Source organism: Rhinolophus ferrumequinum, chromosome 3 (assembly GCF_004115265.2).
Source record: "Rhinolophus ferrumequinum isolate MPI-CBG mRhiFer1 chromosome 3, mRhiFer1_v1.p, whole genome shotgun sequence".
Lineage (NCBI taxonomy): Eukaryota > Metazoa > Chordata > Mammalia > Chiroptera > Rhinolophidae > Rhinolophus > Rhinolophus ferrumequinum.
Window position 1 is genome coordinate 69,248,437 of NC_046286.1, and position 15,849 is coordinate 69,264,285.

The window sequence follows — 15,849 nt, forward strand, 5'->3', positions numbered from 1 at the left end:
TACATATCGTGCAGAAATCCTAGAGAAAAGCCAACAGATTCTAAGACTTAAAAATGTATCCTCTCAAAGAAATGAATTAATGAGTATATTAAATATACTAAAATTTGTCCAGAAAATATTAATCTGGAAAAGGAAGAAAGAAGCCAAGAAGGAAGCAATATTCATTGAATGGCACCTGTACTGTCTCACTCTTATCTCTTCTCCATACTCCAGCCAGACATTTGAAATTACAATATTTGAATATTCTTTGCTCCCAATTAAAACCTTTCATCAATAGCTCCTCATTGTTCTTTGGATAAAGTCCCAACAAGCCAAACAAGGTCCCGTGTGATCTGACCCTGACTGCCTCCCCCGCTTCCTGGCCCACTACCTTCCAGGACTAAGAAAGGTGTTTGGGGACTGACTTCCTGAGGGCCTTTGCATATATTCCCTCTCTCCTTCTCCCAGCCTGACTCCTGCTTCTCTTTCAGGTCTCAGGTAAAAGATTCCACACTCAGAAAAGCCTGCCCCAAGTTCTCAGACTATGGTAGGTCCCCATGGTACACATCCTTGGGTGCAAAGGTTGTAATGAATTAATGTGTCACAATGTTACTTCTATTTGCCTTCCTTTATGCCTTGTCAGCACTGGGAAGGCCAAGATCATTATGATCGCATTACTGGTGGGGGACAGTGCCTGACATATCAGAAGCACTAAATTTCTGACAGATGTCAAAATGTCATCAAATATCAAAAGATAAAATAAAATCCTTGTTACTAACAAAAGGGATGTCATTTACTAAATTATAACTTCCTTGAAACAATGTATATACTAATCTTACATCGCAATTCAAGTAAAATAGGTTAAAATTTAATAAAATATTTCAAAATGCAATATTTAATCTACAGTACTATAATTTCTTAAGGTAAATTATGTAAAGTCTATTTCTACCATTAATTTCAAGTATGCTAATAACTAGAGAAAAGCAACCCACAAACGTAAGATTTAGAAGTGGGAGTCAGAGCTTTAACAATTCTCTTGAAGCAAAAAAGAGAAGAAGTCACAAACAATTATTCCATACATAAAGCAGTAATAGCAGGCATATAAATGAACTTAAGGTGGAGACAGGCTAATGCAGCAGGTAACTCATAACACTTTCCTCAGAGAGTCTTAAATAACTTGGTAATCATATGTCCATTGAATCCTTTTTAAGATACAAAATATTTTAATTTTTAGTATGTTATCATGTGAAATAGAAATAATTAAGTTGATTTGTTACTACAATGCTATCTAGATGTTCCTAAGTATTTTCAGGTGTATTCTGGGCCCCAGCACCTCTGAAGGCACAAAGTGTTCTTCTGCATTTCATCACAGATCTTACCATAGTATTTTGCAAAACAGACACATGCTCAGTACACATTAATAACTATCCAATATTTAAAACATCTCTTTTAAAGCTCGCTATAGATTTCATTATTCTATCTCTTCACTCTCCTCTCCTGAACATGTCAATTTAAGAACCAGATAGACTTAAATTCTAAAAAGGCAGATTTTGGTAGGGAAAAGAAAATTATATATTTTTAGAATTGCAAGTTAATTCAGAAAACAGTTTAGTACTGTTTATCTTAAAAGAAAATAAAACCTCAAGAGGAAGCATCCCAACAACATAGGTCTGATAAAAGAGAATACAATATAGTTGAAGTAACTATGTCATTAATTTTTTTGACTAAAGAGAAATTAAAAACAAATTTCCATATTTACTCAGGAAAATACTGCAAATTAACTTTGAATCCAGGAACTGAAGTAGGAAGAATGAGGAATAATGATGGATGTTGGCTGGTTTTTGGTAGACTTTTATTCTATTCCACATTTTCTGAGCAAGCAAAACTGAGGTCATACGTCTTGTTCTTACTCTCTTTCTTAGGTAGCTTTTCTCTTTTCTCCATATGCTCTTTCTTTTCACTTTTCTTTTGACTTCCCTTTTCCTTACCCCAGTCATCTCTCTTTCGAGGGTTCAGGCTGGATCTCTGATGTTTGTTCTACCTAATTTCCTGCTCTCTTAACTTCCAGGGAAGGGATTCAGACCCTTCAATTTCCTCTTTGGTCGCTGTGCCCTGGTTTTGTTCACTCTATTCAACAACTATTGAGTGCTGACTATGTGCCAGGCACAGTTTAAGCTGCTGGGGATGCAGCGATGAACAATACAGATAAAGATCCAGCTCTCAGGGAACTACATTCTAGTAGGGAAGAGAATCAGTAAGATGCCATGTAATAATAAATGTTTTGAAGAAACACAAAGCAGAATGTGGGACAGAGAATGATGGAGGGTGTTATTTTAGAGAAAGTGATCAAGGAAGATCTCTTTGGAGAGTTAAGATTTGACCTGAGTACTGAACAAAGTGAAGGCACAAGCCCTGTAGATCTGGGAAAGTCGGATTCAGGTGCAAAGGCCTGAGATGCACAGAGCTTGCTTGGTGTGTTCCAAGTAGTCCAGCACGACTGGACGAAAGAAGGGAGAGAAGGGCAGAGATGATGCAGGCAATGTAGCCAGAGGCCAAATCCTGAGGCTACTGCGAGCCATAGAAGAGGTGGATTGCATTCTAAAGGTGATAGGAAGCCCCCGGAAGGTGTGAAGCAGGAGAGGAACATGATCTAACTTAGTATTTCAAGAGCCTCACTTTGGCTGGCTGGAAATAATTTGTAGGTGGGTGAGGGTAGAAGCAGAGAGACCACATGTCGATTCCAATAGCAGTGCAGGAGAGAACTGCAAGTGGCTTGGACAAGGATGGCAGTGGAGGAAGAAATGGACAGATCCTGGATGCACTTTGAAGGTGGAGTAGCAGGACGTGCTGTTGAGTTAACAGTACAGTGTGAAAGAGCATCAGAGATGGCCGAGCAGTAAATGGACAGCAGCCTCTAGGAGCCGTCTGGCTCAGGTTGAGTGGTGATGGATGGGGCGTGGTGTGTACTCAAGAGCTCCGTTTCAGACACTATAGTTTGGATATTTATTTTGAGTGTCTCCATGTCATCCTCACTTCAGAATCACAGTCACATTAAGCTTCCTAAAATAAAATTCTCAGCATGTTATTACCTTATCCATAAACCTTTAGCAGAATTTTAGAGCTTATTGAGTAAAGTTTGGACCCTAAGCCTGGAAGTCAAAATGTTTCACAAAGACCTGTCTCCCCATCTGCCCTCACCTCTTGTTTTTCTGTATTCCTCATATGTCTAGGGAATAAGAGTTTATTGAACAAAATGTTTATTGAATGAATAAAAATATTTGTGTTCATCCTTCACCTTATTCAAGAGTCACACTAACACTAATCTCCACAATGAAATCTTTCCCAATCCACTGGCTATATTACTTTCTCTACTCTAGTCTGCCCAGTGGGATGTTGTTGATGAATGTTTAATAGCTCTCTGAAAAGCAAAGCCCTGATCTGTAGCATTTGCTGATATCTGTGCAGTAAATACCCCCACCACAGATGACTGCAAACCACCAGCATGATGTCCCTGAATACAGACTTGGAAAGATTGCTCAGCCGGCAGCTGAGGTCTGGTAGGAGCCTGCTCCAGCACACCACACCTCCCACAGTACACAATGACCAGGTCGTTTATGTAGTCATTTACTGCACTGTGACATTTCTTGTAGGCATCTGTATACATATCTTCCTCCTATTAAGTAAAATTCATGGAGGGTAAAAGTTGTGTCATGTATTATTTCTTCTTTGCTCTAAGTAGGATAAAATACAGGTAAGCTAAGGCAAAACAACAGATTCGTGTTCACTTCACTGAGAAGTAGTCCAAATACGTGAAAATGCAGATCCTCTGATATCTTTTATAATATATGTTTCTGCCTAAGCCCTGGCGGTTCAAATTATATTTCCTGCTTTTACTCCTTTAAAAAGGAGCCCCCAAGCCAGGTCTGCTTTCCCTAAGTGCAGAGCAGTGCTGGCAGTGCTGGGGCTAAGAGGGATGAGTGAGGCCACAGCAGTGAGTAGAGTGAAATGGTTGTAGGGGTGAGGGCTGGGGGTGGAGGGTGTGAAGAATGGGGTTTAGCACAAGTCAAGCTAGTGGAAAGTAGTAGCGCAGATGTCAGAGCACAGGCTCTAGGAATCCATTGAAGAGAGTCATGAGAACAAGATCCAAAGGGTCTAGAAGGAGGAGTCCTTTGTCCATTACGAAGTTCCATTAAAAAGACTGCTCGTGCTGCTACAATTTTTTGTCACCTCATACATCTGGAAAGAGTGAAATCTTTCTAACAGAATACCGACATTTACTTTAATGTGAATCCGTCACTCAGTTATTTTCTGAACTTTCTTCAGGTGCAGACAATGATGAAGTGCAAATGCTCCATCCAGTTTATCTACAGTGATGTGTGTGCCCTATACGTTTGAGAAGTGGGGAGAGGGGAAGATGAAATTTTTGGAAATGGCCTGATGCCAGAGCAGCACAGAATAGTTTTGCCTTTGTGGGCAATTAACTCTTGGCTATCTTGATAGTTATGGTTAATCTGCATGAAAACTGATTTAAAAATTCTTTCTGTAAAGCTGGCAAAAATTGGAGCCAATATATAATAAATTATTTTATAATACATAAAACTAGAATAAGATGCAAAGCATTATGTCCTCTCAGCAATGAACGATGAAGAAGAGACAAAAAAAAGAAAGAAAGAAAGAAAGAAAGAAAAAAAAAGAAAGAAAAAAAAAGAAAGAAAGAAAGAAAAGAAAGAAAGAGAAAAAGAAAGAAGGAAGGAAGGAAGGAAAGAAGGAAGGGAGGAAAGAAGGAAGAAAAATTGAAAGAAGAGAGAAGCATGGATGAAATCTGACAATTGAATACAAGACAGATCAAAGAATAATGAATAAAATAATTTAATAGAAAATGGGTAGGAGAAGTGGTGGGCCCTCTTGACGGTGCCAAATCCAGTAAAAAAATATCTAAGTTCAATTCTTTCTGATTGAAAAACAAGGCAAACCTTTAGGGACATTTTTCATTGTCATACAATTGAACTAGTTAAATCTTCCTAGGTACTGAAAATCGGAAGCAGCACCACTCTATCCAGTAAAACCTACCCTTCTAGGTGCCTAAGTGGTGCCCAACCTCTAGTGACAGTTGTTGTTTCCTTATTCTTACTTTTGTCTGAGTTTCAAATTTATTCACAAAAGCATACACACACACACACACACGTATGTATATTCCTTTTTCAGTAACATTATAAATTATTATGAAATACCAGACCCTGACTGGCAGGTACCTACTACTCTTGAAAGACACTACATGTATGTACCTATGTAACAAGTTATCTAAGAAAACGTCAATCCTGTTTATTCGGAAGTACATCATGATCACAAGTAGAAAGATAATGGTGGATTTCTAGCACTAAATTACTGAGCTCCTTCTTGTCCAAGTTCTGCACTGGCTTATCATCTGGTGACTCATGCAGTCAGTCTTATTTAATTACTGGCTTTGCAGAAGAATGCTAAGAATTCATAAATGTAGAAGTTGTGTAAATGAGTGAAAATGTGCAAATTCTTTTAATTATAGTGATAAATGCTCTGGAAATAAGCAGGCATGACATAAGAAGACAAAATTAGGAATACCACCACCTTTTGTTTATGTCATTTTGAAGCATAACAGGCAATATCCTATTGGTGAGAAGGAAGTAAATTGCTCACTTCTGGTAGTGGTTTTAGGCAATTAGGATATAATTAATCAATTTTACCATCTGTTGCCCAAATGATATCTAATGGCTTGAAAAACAGATTTTATACTTTCAAAAAGCAAGTAATTTTTAAATTTAAAATCTTTAATGTGTTCAGTTCAAATATTAAACCAAAAAACTGTGTATTTTTCTTAATATTTAGGACTATATGTATAACATAATTAGTTAGCACAATTCAGAAGTTTATAAATGTCTCCTTGATTTTATACATTTTAAAAATTTTAGGGAGCACCCTTCTAGTTGATAGATGGGATGCTGCCCAATTCATGAATCACTTAAAGCCAATTAGATCTTCAAAAAAATTTTTTCAAGTTTGTCCTATGAAAAAATAACAAAATACAGTGAATTAACACACAGGTTTATAATACTTCCCTAGCTAAAGAAAGTCAAGGAAAATGAAACTTCATAAAGTAGACTATTAATTAATTACCTGGCTTAAGAGATCTTCTACTTTCTTCTGCCATGAATCCCTGGCTGCATTTTTCTCTCGTTCCTTTAACTGCAAAAGTTGAGACATTGCTGACTTCTTGTCCTCTTCATGTTGAAGCCTTAACTCTTCACGAAGTTTAGAACACTCCTGTCTAAAATAAAACAAATGCATTTAATTTGTAAAGATAATTGTTTTTCTTAATAACTGTAGTATAATTGTTTACATGTTTCCTAAGCATTTAATTAATCCTCCTCAAAAGTCAACTCAGAATAAGTTGATTTTATAGTTAGGGACTGTAAAGTAAATTGATAATTAACCCAAGATCACAGGTTTATCAATTTATCAATGGCGGAAGAGGTACTAGAACAAACAAGTCTTCTGACTTCCGGTTAGTACTGGGCCTGTTTTATATTCAAGGAAATGAAATCAGAAAAAAGTAATCTGTATTCAAGCAGGAAAAAAACTCCAAGTTCTCTGCTTCTAATCATGGGAAAAGTTCATTAAAAATACTGCTACTACGTCTTTAACAGTAAGACAATGTAAGTCATAGAATAGTAAAACATTTTCTGTATATCTGTATTGATAAGATTACATTACAAAGTTAAAAAAAGGAATGTACCTAAGATTTTCGGTCCATTTTATTTCTAAGTCATGAGCCATTCTGTCCACTCTGAGCTTCTCTTCTTCTTTCATGGAGACAAGTGTTTCTTCATGCTGTTGCCTTTCTTGTTCTAGTTCACCCTGAAGAACAAAAGCTTTTCAACGGACACTAGTCTTCAAAAATAAAATCACTGCTGGTAATTTCAAATAAGCAGAATGCTTGTACTATAACTTTTAAATTCTTACAGCACAATAATTAATAGTGCTATCTATGACAGTTACTTGAGATTTTTCTAACAATAAAATACATGGTACACATTTTATATCTTAAACGCCCTTCTGTAAATTGTCTATTATTAAGGATTATAATTTAAAAAATTATTTTAAATAGTTTAAAATCAACATAATTAATAATCGTAACCAAACGTTCCATGTCACGGGTATCCATTATTCAATTATCTTCACATGTACACACATTGCATAGACATGTTATTCAAATTCATTCATATTCATATTCAAAAGTATGCTGTTTATTCAAAGCTTAAGCATTATAGCTACTGTGATTAAAATACTTATGAGAAGTTTAGGCTACTGAATGTTTTTATTATACAACTTGAAGCCAGTGGTCCATGTGTTTAGTGTTGGTCCATGTATTTAGTGTTATGGTAACATGATATGATATATATGAAATCCTGCCAGATTAGCATAAATCAAGTGGCGCTCTGGAGCTTGGGGCTGGAGGTGACCTTTTCTGGACAACACTGGCAACCATCAGTCCCTGACAGCAGTGTAGCTATTCTTAGGGTACAAGAGAAGAACAGATGACGGTCCTTCCTTCTGTTATCACAATGACTCTGTCTGGATCACCCACTTGCTAACGTCATGTGTTGTAGCAGTTGTTGAGGGGCATATCCCAGATTAATGGGAAAGAAGCAAGTCAATGTAGAAATTGCCATTCTACATTGCTGACCTCGCTATTAAGCAGTAAGTACTGAAAACTGAATTCGGCCATCTTAGCCAACTGTTTTTTTCACTAAGTACTCTGCCTCTAAGAACTACTTTTTCCACCAAAGCTAGCATTAAATGGAACAGAATTACGTAAGTGTGTTTCTTTTACTGAATACCATGCACTTTATTAGACATTATTGGGGTGGGAAAAGAGATTTAAAAAAACAAAAAACAAAACACTTGCTCTTAAGGAACTTACCCAAAGTTGTGGTAAACTGATGCAGCACATATATTTTCTCAATTAAAACTGTCCAGCAGCAACAGAAAATGAACAGTTGATAGAGTTTTGCTGAAAATTTTTATTATGTTCTACTATTTGATGAAAGAACAATGTAACTATGAGCAAGGACTTTAAAGAACTCAAAATGAATCTATAAGTTTAATTTTCAGTGCCAGGATCGGGAAGTGGCGGGGGAAAGGCAACCAGGATAAAATGCCCTGAAGGCAGGAAATAGGTGTGTAGCCAAGCAAGGGACATAGCACCATATCAAAACATGGTACCATTTCAAAGCAATTTATATTCTATCAACATTCGTTAGAAATATCTCAACTGTTGATTTTTAAATACATTTATACAACCTTATATTTTTATTGAAGTATAGTTATATTAGTTTCAGGAGTACAACATAGTGATTCAACATTTATATACCTTACAAAACGATCACCATGATGCCCAATAATTTCTGTCACCATATTTACTACCTTAAGATATAATTTTCCTATTATTTTTGACAATGGAAAAAACATCTCTTAATACAGTTTATTTAGCTTTATGCCATAAAATGCTAACATTGAGGTTATAATCAATATGCTTGCTATCACCAAAATTATATATACCAAGTTGTGTGTTATACTATATACTAACTCTAATTCTAACCTATTCCTTGTTACATATTAACACTCATGTCACATAGCCACTAGGGAAAGGTAAACAGAAGGAAAAGAAGATTCAAAGAAAAGCAAAGAATATGTTTATTTTGCCACAGAATTTAAAAGTAGAATGTAATTAATATTCAAAGTTTTATATATATATATATAATTATACCTTAGATAAAAATATAAGTAGAATTATATATATGCACCATACACAAGCTAAAAGTACTAAAGTTTCTTGTTTACATACTTTTGAAATATCATCAATCCTAAGCTAAAAAAAGAAAATTTGAAATATTAACCAAAAGGCCACATTTACTGAGTGCTCACTATTTTACTAAGCACTGTGCTGTAAATGTTTTACCTCATTTAATTATTACAAGAGTGGTGTGAAGTATATTATTATCCCCCACCCCTCCTGCACTGTTCAAATGAGGAAATTGAGGCTTAGAATAAGTAATATGCCAGAAGCTACACAATGAGTGGTGGGTCCCGAATTCACACCCAACCAATGTGACGTCAAAGCCCACACTCTAAATCACCTCTCCGAAAAAAAAGAAAGGTCCCTGGCTACTATTTCCCTAGATTTGTGGATTCTTTTCTCTACTGTCTAAGGCAGTCTAAATATTTGTTCTGCTCCTTGAGAATGGAAGGGGGAAGACAAAGCCTTTCTGAAATTTGTAGTCACAGAGAATCACTTAGTTGCTATACATGAGAGTTCCAACTCTTACCAGTAAAAGAACTGTGCATACTAATTATTACGTGTTGAATTGTGTCCCCAAAACATATGTGGCAGTCTTAATCCCTTAGCACCTCAGAATATGACCTTATTTGGAAATAGGGTCAGGGCAGATATAATTAGTTAAGATGAGGTCCTACTGGAGTAGGGTCAGCCCGTAATCCAATAGGACTGGTGTCCTTATAAGATGTGAGGACACGGGAAGAATGTAAAGACAGAGAAAGAGACTGAAATTACGCTGCCACAATACAAGGAATGCCTGGGACTATCATGGGCTGGAAAAGGCAAGGAAGGAGCCTCCCTTAGAGGTTTAAGAGGGAGAATGGCCTTGACAACACCTTGGTTTTGGACTTTCAGCTTCTAGAACTGTGAGAGAATAAATTCCTGCTGTCTTAAGCCATCCAGTTTGAGGTACTTTGTTAAGGCAGTCGTAGGAAACTCATATACTAATTACGAGATGCAATGTAATGTTTACAATAACATTTAAACAAAGTGACTAAATTATAGTTTTACTTTGTTGATGTCTGGATTATAGCAAGATTATGAAATTACCTCAACATTTAACAGAGCATCCTTTGTCTCCTTAAGCCTGCTTTTAGTCAAGTCAAGCTCATTCTGAAGTCTTTCTTGGGAGTCCTGAAGACTAGCAATGAGTCCTTCCGCAGAGCCCAGACCTTGCTCGCTTTTCTTTACCAGATTTTGGAGACAGCCAATCTGCAAGTAAACAAAGTACTTTTAATACACCTAACCTCACTGTAGTCAGTAACAAGTCACATTTGTTTTCTGAAAGTCTTTAGTTGTAATTTTACTGAATGGATCTTTCTTGATGAATTTGTAAGAAGTACTCAAATAATCATGATGGCCTTCTTCGGTTGTTTTTTTGAAAAGACTTTATGATTTTCCTTTTTCATGACAACCATGTAAATAAAGGGATATACCTCAAGCTTCTGGTTTAACAAAAAGAATTCCTGGTTCTATCATATAATCAAATACCTATAAAAAGGAATTGATGCAAGATTACATAAAGATTGAGGAAAAAAATTTTTTTTTATAAAAATACTTTTAAACTACTCTTTAAAATTGAATCACTCATATTTCATTTGAGCCCAGTTCTGCTATTTATAAAGTTGACAGATTTAGGTCAATATTGATAAACTCGGAAATGTATCATAGAGTAAGCTGCGATTTCCACGTTTCCATAAAAATGTTGCCACGTGAAATAGTTGAGTTGAATTTATACACTCTTGAAATTAGGAGCTAACAGGTAATTTGTTAAAGAAGCAGATCCATACCCTCAAATTACGAGAACTAAAATCAGTAAATGAAGTACTTTAAGTCACCTAGAAAAATACTATAAAGTAAAAATTACATTTTTATATAACTGCCAAGCCTATTGAAACTACAAAAATTAAAACTGGTAATTTACAAATACCTGAATGTTTCTCACTGTAAATACAGGCATCACAAAGAAAACTATGACCATTCTTCTTCAGCCCCCTCAAACCCATGATTCCCTCCTCTCCCCATGTCCCACCTCCCTACACATGTGGCCTTCCTGTCTCCTTTCCATGCAAATATATGCTGATACTATATATGTACATGCTGAACAATTCTGGTGATGGTAGCATTTGATCTTGTTAATATCTTTAAAAGGATGGCAACCTCAAAACGTGAGCTGGGGAGCTGGGGAGCTTCCCATCTTCTTTGCGTTGCGAAATATTTTCATAGTAAAGATTTACCTGTTTCTTGAAAATGTAGTAACGTTCATCCATTAAATTCCTCCGGGCATAGTTACCTCTGTGGATATATGTTGGACTAGTTCATTTCTTTCATGGTTATAACTGGTGTGGTAAGGTTGTTTAACTACTTTGAGTCCGTTTAGACATTTAAATTTTCATACAAAGATATCTTTTTCCTAATTTTAAAAATTTACTGGCATATCTGTATGTAGTATTCATTTCATTTACATGTTTTAAAATGTTCTCTGTCACTGTGTTTATGTCCCCTTTTTCTATTCTATATTGCTTGCTTGTATCTTCTCTACTTTTTGCGTTGCTCTTACTTGCCATAAATGTGTATTATGGTAGTGAACGGATGCATGTAAGGAAAGCGGCTATAACAGACTTGAAAGAGTATTGAACTCAGCAGAAAATCTAGTTTCAAGTTCTAGGTCTGTCTCTGTAAAAGAGGAGTAATAAGACCTACCTCACAGAGTTATTATAATAACTAAGTTCAAGGATATATGGGAACAGATTGTTCAACTAGAAAGCAACATATAAATATTAGGTACCGATCAACAAGGAAAGGACACCCAAATTTATCAACAGCGAGAAGAATTTTCTTCCACAAACCAGAAAATTTTCTGATAAATGAGAGTTACATGTACAAATGCAATACATGAAAAAACTTACAAAGAACAGGATTGGTTACTATATAAATAATTAAAGAGAGGGTCTATTCAAGAAACTAAGAATCTAGAGACAACAAATATGTTTGTTTAGGCAAAAACTTTAAAATTCTGCCCAATTAAATAAGTAAATAACAAGTGATAAAAATAACAGATTAAAGTTTGTTTTCTAAAATGTAATAAAAATGAGTATGTGTAGAACACATCTGTTGTCTCCCAATATCAAAATCTCTTTTTGTAATCTGGGGAATCCACCCTGCTTCCCTATTGATCTCAGTAGGGCTTCAAACCAATCTCCAAGACTGAAATGATTTATCCAAATGTAAACCAATAAGGTTGTCTGATGTTAACATTACCATTGAGTTATTTGATTCAATAAATTTCTATAGGACAGTTTGAGTTGGGATTTCTATCATGATTTTCAACAGAGATCAGTACTCAGATTACCCTTGAGAACGTACATACTGAGGGAATGCAGAAGTAGAAACTTTCTCCAGGAACATCTATCCATGCTTGTTCTTCTCTTATCCATTCCCTTGCAACACAGTCGTTTTTTAATAAAGTACAAATATGGACATGAACATAAGTCCTGCCCCCAAGCAAGCATCCACTTATTTTCCTGAGCATCTTCCAAATATTTCCCATTTTAGGATAACATCCAAAAACGTTTGTGGGACTTCCAAGGCCTCTACAGCACAGCTCCTGTCTCTCTCCAGACTTAACTTGAGAACTCTTCACCATCCTGGGCTTTACACTCATTGGGAGGAAGGGTGGTTAGGAAATGAGTTCTGAAATCATACCACCTGGATTGGAATTCTGGCTCTAGCCCCTTATTATGTGACTTTGGCAAGTTACATAAATTTTGAGGACTTAGGAAAGACTATATAAAACAATGCCTGGGACATAGTAAGAACTAAATAAATATTATAGTCGCCATAGCTCTCCGCCTACACTGGCATCCCTCCAATTCCCAGAAACTTTTCAGGCCTCAGGGCCTTTGCATAAGCTTTCCGCAGTTTGTTCTTCTGACAAACCCATTAATTACCTATCACCGTTTTGTAATATGCGTCAGACTTGTAATTACTGGTTTCCCTATGTGTCTCTCCAGAATAATAGGGACCGTATCTTACTTATTCACCACTATAACCATAATGCCTAACACAATGCTTTGGTACCTCATAGCTATTCAATATTTATTGAATAAATGAATGAGTCAATACCAGAAAAAGTTCATATATAGTCTTACCAGTAATAAAGAAGAAATAAAATCTCTTTTCATCTCAATATTTAGGTATTTAAGTCCTAAAATGACCCTCAATTTCTTAACCTTGTATTGTACCGGGGTGGCTGCTAGGCCACATGACACCTCTAAGCAGAAAAAGGTAATCCCTTCAGCTCTGGTAGCAGCCCCAGAACATGGAAAGAGGAGCAAAGAAGCTTATGTGTGAATTAGAAAAAGATTTCTCTTCCTCTAGGCAGACAGAGTTCTGTGGAAATGCATTTCTAAATTGCTTCTACTATAAACAGTGCTGAAATTTCATCAGCAATCTATAATTATTTGCTTAGGTTAAGTACACAGAAATGAAACTGCTGAATCAAAGGACATGCCCATCTTAAGGCTTTTATACATGCTGCTAAATTCCTTTCCAGGAAATTTGTACAATTTTATATTCCTTTGAGTGCTTATTTCTTTACCATTATCAACACTTCATGGCCTCGCTTAATTTTATCATTGTTAGTTTTATGGTACTAGAAATAGAATCTCATTGATTTTATTTCCAGTTTCTATATTACAGTGATGTTAAAATTTTTTCATGTTCTTCTTTAGCCTATTAAAAATAATTAGGGTGTCTTATTTTTCTTGTTTTATACACTCTTAAGGTATTAAAGACATTAATTTTTGTTATTCATAATCTGCTAATCACTTACTCCTCCCCTCCCAATTGTTCCTCTCATAATTTTATTTATGGTATGTTTCAATATACAGAAATTTTAGCTTTAACAATACAAATATTCTGTGGGTTTTGTTTTTTTTTAGTGAAAATAATTTATATTTAGAAATAGTCAGCTGGACTCAGTTTAGATGATCCCAATTTTGTTGGCAATATACAACACACCATAGGCAGGAGCCAGTCCAACATACGTCTTCTTTTCTCCATCAGGCCTGATCAGGGTGCTGACCTTGGCCACGTCAATGTCATAGAGCTTCTTCACAGCCTGTTGGATCTGGTGCTTGTCGGCCTTGACATTCATCCACAATAAACACAAGTATATTGTCTTCTATCTTCTTCATGGCTGACTCAGTACTTAGGGGAACTTGCTGATGGCATAATGGTCAAGCTTGTTTCTCCTGGGGGCGCTCTTCCCAGGAATATCTGGGCCTTCGGAAGGTGAGTGATGTGTGGATCTTCTTTTTTTGGGGTTGTGGACGCCTTTCAGCACTGCTTTGTCTTCAAAGGCTTTGCTCGGCTTTGGGGGTGTCAGGGGCTTTCTTCTTTGCTTTCGGCGCCATGTTCGTGAAAAGGGTCAAATATTGTGTTTTTAATTCATGACTTTGCCATCATGCTTCCAAAGGCCTTCTTCGTCCTAAGGTTTGTCATCTGTATTTTCATATTTTATTTATATTAATAGTCATGATTCGATATTACATTTTAATCCTTCGTCCATGTGGAACTTTTTTGGTACAAGTTTAAAGAAGGAATCTAACCTCACTTTCCTCTCCTCTTCTAGTTACATAGTCTTAAAAGAGCATCCATTGTGATTCAGATTAGACCTACTAACTCTAGCTGTATCCTCCTTTTCTGTTGCAACTGTAGGAAAGGCCTCAGAAAACTGTTGATTGCACAACATTTTCAGGCTTCCTTCTCTGACTTCTAAGCACTGTATAACACTGTAAGGCCATTCGCCCTCTTATAAGTAGTATCTGCTGTCCTGGTCTCCTGATATCCTTAATCCTTGTTCTGATGCTTCTGATTTCTCCTCAATCTCTTTCCCTGGCTCTATAAAATCAATATTGGTGGCCCTCTTTATCAGTGATCCATTCTCATCAGCTACCCTTGGGTGAGATCTTCTATTTCAATGGCTTCGAGGGCTGCTTAATCTTTAGCTCCAATCTTGAACTCTCTTAGTTCCAGCCTAGATGTCTTGCAATCACCTCAAAGTCAGCATATCCACACAACTCAATGTCTTGCCATCCCGATGTATTTTTCCTCCTGTCTTCCTATCTTGGATTCTAATAGTGGCATCATTATCTGTCCAAATACTTGAGTCACTTTCTACCACTCATTATATCAAGTCCTATAAATTTTGTCTTTGAATAATCCTCTCTACTCCCAGTTTTACTTTCTTACTCAGGAGGCTAATCATCCCTTGCCTATACTAATGTAATAGTATCTTAAGTCATCTATCCAACTCTAATTACCAATCCCCTCCCCACACAACTCATCCTCCTACTGCCACCAGAGTAAGTTTTTTTCTACTATCATCTGATAATGTGGTAATTGCTACTCTGTTGCTATCACATCAGGATAAATTCCAAAGTAAGTCTTTGTCAGAAGAGTACGTTACCATTTAGCTTCAACTTTCCTTTCTTCCACGTCTTTTGGTAAGGCCCATATGTATCCTATGGTCAAGTGCAAGAGTTCTCAACCAGGATCAATTTTGCCTCCAGAGACAGTGTCTGGAGACATTTTTGGTTGTTACAACTAGAGAGGAAGGGATGGTGTACACTATTGGCATGTAGTGTGTAGAGGCCAGGGATATTACTAAACATCCTAAAGGATTACCTGGCTCAAAATTGTCAATAGTGCTGAGATTGAGACCCTGGGACACTGATATTGAACTTTCTATGGTTCACTGAGACACTACAACTCAGTGAACAATATGACTGGACTTACATTATCTCTCATACCTATATTATCTTTCATTATTACTATTATATATTACACCTGCCTTTCAAAGACCATCATTTATATCACATTTTTTAATTCTCCAATATCATGTTCTCCAGAGCTTTTATGAACCCTTATAATCAGAGATCTTCTTCTGGACTCTAAAAATATATTTATCACTGTATCATAACAGCCACTTAAAA

The 15,849-nt window shown here is 36.3% G+C and overlaps 1 protein-coding gene across 15 annotated transcripts in view; it reads right to left on the reverse strand.

The window, feature by feature from the left end:
- Positions 1-15,849, reverse strand: part of FAM184A (family with sequence similarity 184 member A) — a 98,931-nt gene that overhangs the window by 33,319 nt on the left and 49,763 nt on the right. For all 15 annotated transcript variants that reach the window (XM_033103360.1, XM_033103358.1, XM_033103364.1 and 12 more), the window contains 3 exons: positions 9,902-10,063; positions 6,749-6,870; positions 6,130-6,280 (listed from right to left, as the gene is read on the reverse strand). In XM_033103360.1, coding sequence (XP_032959251.1) covers positions 6,130-6,280; positions 6,749-6,870; positions 9,902-10,063 — 435 coding nt within the window. The remainder of the gene's footprint in view (positions 1-6,129; positions 6,281-6,748; positions 6,871-9,901; positions 10,064-15,849) is intronic.